A 5,470-nucleotide genomic window follows, 5' to 3' on the forward strand; every position below is an offset into this window, starting at 1 on the left:
TATTATTATTATTTATTATTAGTTATTTATTATTATTATTATTATTATTATTATTATTATTATTATTATTATTATTATTATTATTATTATTATTATTATTATTATTTGTTATTATTATTATTATCATTATTTATCGTCATTATTATTACATCATTATTTTATTGCTATTATTGTTATTATTATTATTGTTATTATTATTGTTATTATCATTATCACTATTGCTCTTTGGTACTCTTTGTGTTTATTATTATTATTACATTTGTTCCGTTAATTATATAGAAGCAATTGTTTTAACTTAAATAAAAGTTATCTTTTAAATGCTATCATTATTTCTTATTATTCGCTATGATTAATTGCATAGTTTACTCATATTATTACTGAAGAAACTTTTATTTATTAAGATAAAGTATTTTGAAATTTAAGTTCATCTGATATATCAGCAAGTACGACAGAGCAAGATGAAGCAAATGATGGATATAATTTTGAATATGATACACTAAGTGAAATCGTATCACCAACATGCAGTAATGATGTTTATTTAGCAAGAACTGTTGCGCCTATTCTTACTAAGGCACTTACTGAGGTTTTTCTTTTTTTTATTTTTTATTTTTCCTCTTCAAATTTATATTTCTTTTTTGGCATAAAAAAAATTTTTTTATTTTCAAATTAAACTGAATTTTTTATTGATATTGATGTGGATGAATATAATGCAGTAAAATGTTGAAGGTATTGTTGCAACGACCAATTGATCCAATCATTTTCATTGCTGATTGGCTTACTCATTATCGTGAGAAAAATCCATTATCATAGCTGCGATATTTTAAGTGATAAAAGTATGGTAGCTATTTACTCTTTCGATAAATTCTCAGTAATAAGTGTAAAAATTTAAGTTTAATTCAGAAAATAAATAAAAATTTGGGACTTTTTTCTTTTTCATTTCGTTCTTTCAAAATTTTCATCAAACTTTACTAGGCCTAAATTTATCACAATTTTATTTAATGATTAATTTCAAATGGAATCAAACAAAAAAATTTTCAAAAACTTTTTGGAAGGACTGAATTTTAGCAGAAGAATGATGAATTATGCATATATTGTAATACATATGTGTATACACCTAATTTTATATCAAACAACGATGCTCCAAACAAATTAGACAATTTTTATGCCAAAAATGAAAAATAAAAAACATAAAATTAAAACAAAATTATGCAAGCATTACTAAACTTTTTTTGAGTAAATACCATTTTCTTTAACACACAATTAACAAAGTTTTAAATTTATCGTTTTGAAAAAATGAACTTTCAAAATTTATAAAATATCAATTTTTTTCGATCAAACTTTTTACAGTTGTTTTTTGCATCAATTTTAACTACCACACAAAATTATGCAAAAAATATCGAAAAAATAATCTGTACAAGAAAGAAAAATTGGTGAAATGATATTATCTAGAAAAAATTCCGGAAGTACTGGTTGTAAATGATGTTGATGATGATCGATGATTGCCTGATCGATGACATTTGGATAATGCACCAGTGGATGTTAATTTGATTAATTGCGGACTGAACGGATGATTTAGTTGCAAATGTTGTATGTACTGATCAAATACCGGAGCCGTAAAGCCACAATCTTCGCATACAAAAACCTAAAATATTAGTAATATTTAAATTCTTCATTTCTTGTATAACAAATAGTATTTACTATATTCAATATAATTAGCAGAACAGAAATGTCACAATACAATTGACATTGCTGTAATACGGATAAGCAATACATATACAAGCTTATATCTTCATATTTATATTGTTAAATAAAGTTAATTGCTATTATAAGCTTTATTGTTATGATAACACATTTGGACATTTTAAGATGATTAAATTACTTTAACTATAACATATAATTTTTAATTATTTTATAATAATACAACAATATTGTGTTAATTTTGTAAAATCCCCATTACAATAATTTTCTTTCAATCAATATTTAATCACTTTTCTACCTGTTTTAAATGGAGTAATTAAATGTTACCTTACTTCGTCGTTCTTTGTAACCGTAATTGTGTTGTGTACCGTGTACTTTACGAAGATGTGACTCCAATGAACAGCGTTGTGTGAATGATTTTTCGCATTGATCACATTTGTATGGTCGAACACCTGCGTTAATTTAATTCTTCAAATTATTAATTACCCGTTTATTTTAATCACCTATCTTCAGTATAATATTTATCTTATTTGTAAATTATCTTTTTAAAAATATTTCGAAAATTTTATTTCCTTTCAGTATTACTGCTTATCCATTTATGATAGCAACATTTACCATCAAAAATATGAATAGTTTTCATTTTTCAATTTTAGTTTTAAATTAACTAAAATTAAAACATTAAGCAAAATTTGGAATGAATAAATGAATTGAATAAAACCTGTATGAGTTCGTGTATGTCTTTTCAAATCAAACGTATCATTGAAACCTTTACCACAAAATGTGCATAGGTATCGTTTGATTTCGGAATGGCATTTTGCATGCCTATTCAAAAGCCTTTGTAATGCAAATTTCTGCAAACAACAAAAATAAACGAAATTTATCAATGAAAATATCATTAGCAAAACAAATTTGAGCAAAATAAGTGATTAAAAGTGAAGTGTGGTTTATTAGAGAAAAAAAAACAATAATAATGAATATGAAATAATAATCAATGAAAGGGTAAATAAACTGATTTAATTAAAAATAAAACAAACTTTGCCACATACTCGGCATGTCAGTAAACCAGGTTCAGAAGCCGGAGCAGGAGTAGTATCAATATCCGGTATACCGTAGCCTTGTAGCATCGGATTCTTCAAACCATACCCACCATTAATCCATTCTACTGTTGTCAAACTTAACTGTAAGAAAAATACTTTTCACAAAAATATTAAAAAATTATTGAATGATGCAACTGTATCATGTAAAAACTATTCATATTACAGGAAACTTAGTAATGTAATATGATACTGTAATACTGTGAAACATTTTGTTTAAGAATTGAGGTAGGAGTTCTAATGAATTGTATTCAAATCTTTGAATGAATAAACTCATTCACAGGGATAAAGGGATGAAGTATTAGCTCTGATGAATACAAAACTGTTTCTTTATGATTACTCGTAATAAACATGTATTTTTTTTTGATTTAATAATTTGAAAGGGAAAAAAGGCGTCTGAAACAATCTTTATTTCGCAAAATGAATAAAATTCCTACCGTAAATTTTCACAAGTACAACAATTTAAATCAAATAAACAAACAACAGGATATGGTAGGTACTTATGAATGCATATTATTGTTTACACAAATAGCTAAGCATTGAGTAATATTTTTCAAATAATAGGATGGGTAAAATCGGTGACCTCAATTTTTTCTATGCACTTACTAACACAACTATAATAAAACTATAGAGCAAACAAATGAATTTACTAAATTTGAAATAATTTAAAAGTGATAAAATCAAATTTTCAAAAGCATAGGGAAAAAGGCAAAAATATATCTATCAGAAAAAAAATGCGAATAAAAAAACGAATTTGAAAGAATGACAGAAGGAAGCAAGTAAGTACAGTAACTGAAACATAGCAAAATATATTTGAGAGATGAATTTTCAAATGAACCTGAACTTAAGGTTGTTAAAAATAAAAATTGATCACTTAGTTTTGTATTATTGCATGACCAAAAGTGCCAAAATTAGAAGAAAATTAAAATTTAACTAGGTAAAATGGGATTTAGAATAGCTAAAGTTAGATAATAATATATACATAAAATGAAGAGTATGAAATTGAAGAAAAAACTGAAAATAACAGGGTTAAGATAAATATTAAATTAAGTTCTTGAAAATATAAATCGGTTGGAACTAAATTATTAGTTATGAATATAATTAGTTATGAAATGTAATATAATGAAACAATAAAGTATCATGAGATTCCGCCAACTAACTATTATTTTAGTCCAAAATAAGGTTTAAATAAATCTGGTTAAAATGAATTAAATTAAATCTGAATTAGATTTCGAAAAAAAATACCGGTGATGGCGTAGTTTGTTTTTTTTCAACGGCTGATGGAAGTAAGCTTTCGACGAGAAACAATTTTGACGAACGCTGTTTTGGTATAGCTTCCGGACTTTTTAGCTGCTGAGCTGATTCCGGAATTTTCATTTGCTGAGATAATGAAGATGATGATGATGATGATGATGATGATGGCGGAACAGCTGATTTCAATACCGTAGGAAGTATTGCCGGAAAACCTTGAGCTGCAAAAATCAATGTATAATAGTGAAAAATTCCAAAATAATACTATTTAAGAAGAAGAAAAAATCCAAATTTTACAATATCCTTTTAACATTGTTTTCAGTTTTTAGATACATTAAAATAAATTAAAATTTACCAATTCTTAGGCCAATATTTTATTCAAGAATTTGATCCAAAAAATCAACCTAAAAAGCTTTTTTACTATTCTAAAGGAGAGAACATTTCTGCATGTGAAGTTTAATGCATGCTTAAAATGCAGGAAGATATGATTGCAATTCAAAAATTGATTAGCATAATACGTTAAAATAATTTATGAAATACCAGATGATGCTAAAATAAATGCCTAAAATCTTAAAATTTGCGTTAATATTTTGTTCTTCACTTTATCATTTGGGAATATTTTGCCTTATCATGCCTTATTCATTTCTTTGGCCAGTATTTCATTTTATTCTCAATCACTTAGTGACATCATCAAATCGGTAAAGATTTCACCATTGGATTTCAAATCGTTAATATGATCAAATGATAGAATAAAATTTACCGATGAATAATGATGGAACTGGTGGACAATAAATGGTTGTATACGGTAGAGGTGATGGCAACCAAAAAGATGAATTCATTACTGGAATACATGTAGCAATATCTTGCTATTATATCTTCATCCACCAATTAAAATATTTCCCATTTAATACAATAATTTTGTAATTGTGAATTAGAATTGGTGTTTAATTTAATCAAGTATTATATCAAATTTATTGATATTTAATCTGATATAATATTTGATCAACAGGTATTGCTATTAGCAAAATTCAGATTCAGAGAATAAATATGACAAATTGGACATCTGAAATGAACTGATAATTGTCATTTCGATATTATAAAATGATTGAGCAGGTAAATATTGATCGATCTATGGCGAAATTTTAAAATGGGGAGTTACTCAACGATATTAGTATTTAAATATGCTTTTGTTAGTTTACTTAACATAACGAGGAAAGCTTTGTAATAATCTGAAATAAGTGTTTAAAAAAATACAGAAAATAATTTAAAGAGATATTAGCCTGTTCTACCACCATTTATCGGTTGAATTAAATTCAATCCGTTGTATGAAATAGCAATGCATTGAAACGGTAACAAAGCGTGTTTATTCGTATTTAATTTTGCAAATGAAAGAGAGGACGAAGAAAGTAATGAATGAATCCGGTTTA

General features: G+C 25.8%; 2 protein-coding genes across 2 annotated transcripts in view; one reads left to right on the forward strand and one right to left on the reverse strand.

The window, feature by feature from the left end:
* Positions 1-810, forward strand: part of LOAG_07532 (hypothetical protein) — a gene marked incomplete at both ends in the record, with an annotated part of 10,538 nt that extends 9,728 nt beyond the window's left edge. Inside the window, 2 exons of the mRNA XM_020447460.1 lie at positions 424-583; positions 727-810. Of these exons, the coding sequence (XP_020302310.1) occupies positions 424-583; positions 727-810 (244 nt within the window). The remainder of the gene's footprint in view (positions 1-423; positions 584-726) is intronic.
* Positions 811-1,441: 631 nt separating this feature from the next.
* Positions 1,442-4,882, reverse strand: LOAG_07430 (OVOL1 protein; the record flags this gene model as incomplete). Its single annotated transcript, XM_003142963.1, has 6 exons — positions 1,442-1,642; positions 2,026-2,150; positions 2,417-2,549; positions 2,733-2,876; positions 4,038-4,264; positions 4,804-4,882. 6 exons carry the CDS (start codon positions 4,880-4,882, stop codon positions 1,442-1,444), a joined length of 909 nt encoding a protein of 302 aa, XP_003143011.1.
* Between the last annotated feature and the right edge of the window lie 588 nt (positions 4,883-5,470).

The sequence above is a fragment of the Loa loa genome (genome assembly GCF_000183805.2).
Source record: "Loa loa unplaced genomic scaffold supercont3.67, whole genome shotgun sequence".
Taxonomy (NCBI): domain Eukaryota; kingdom Metazoa; phylum Nematoda; class Chromadorea; order Rhabditida; family Onchocercidae; genus Loa; species Loa loa.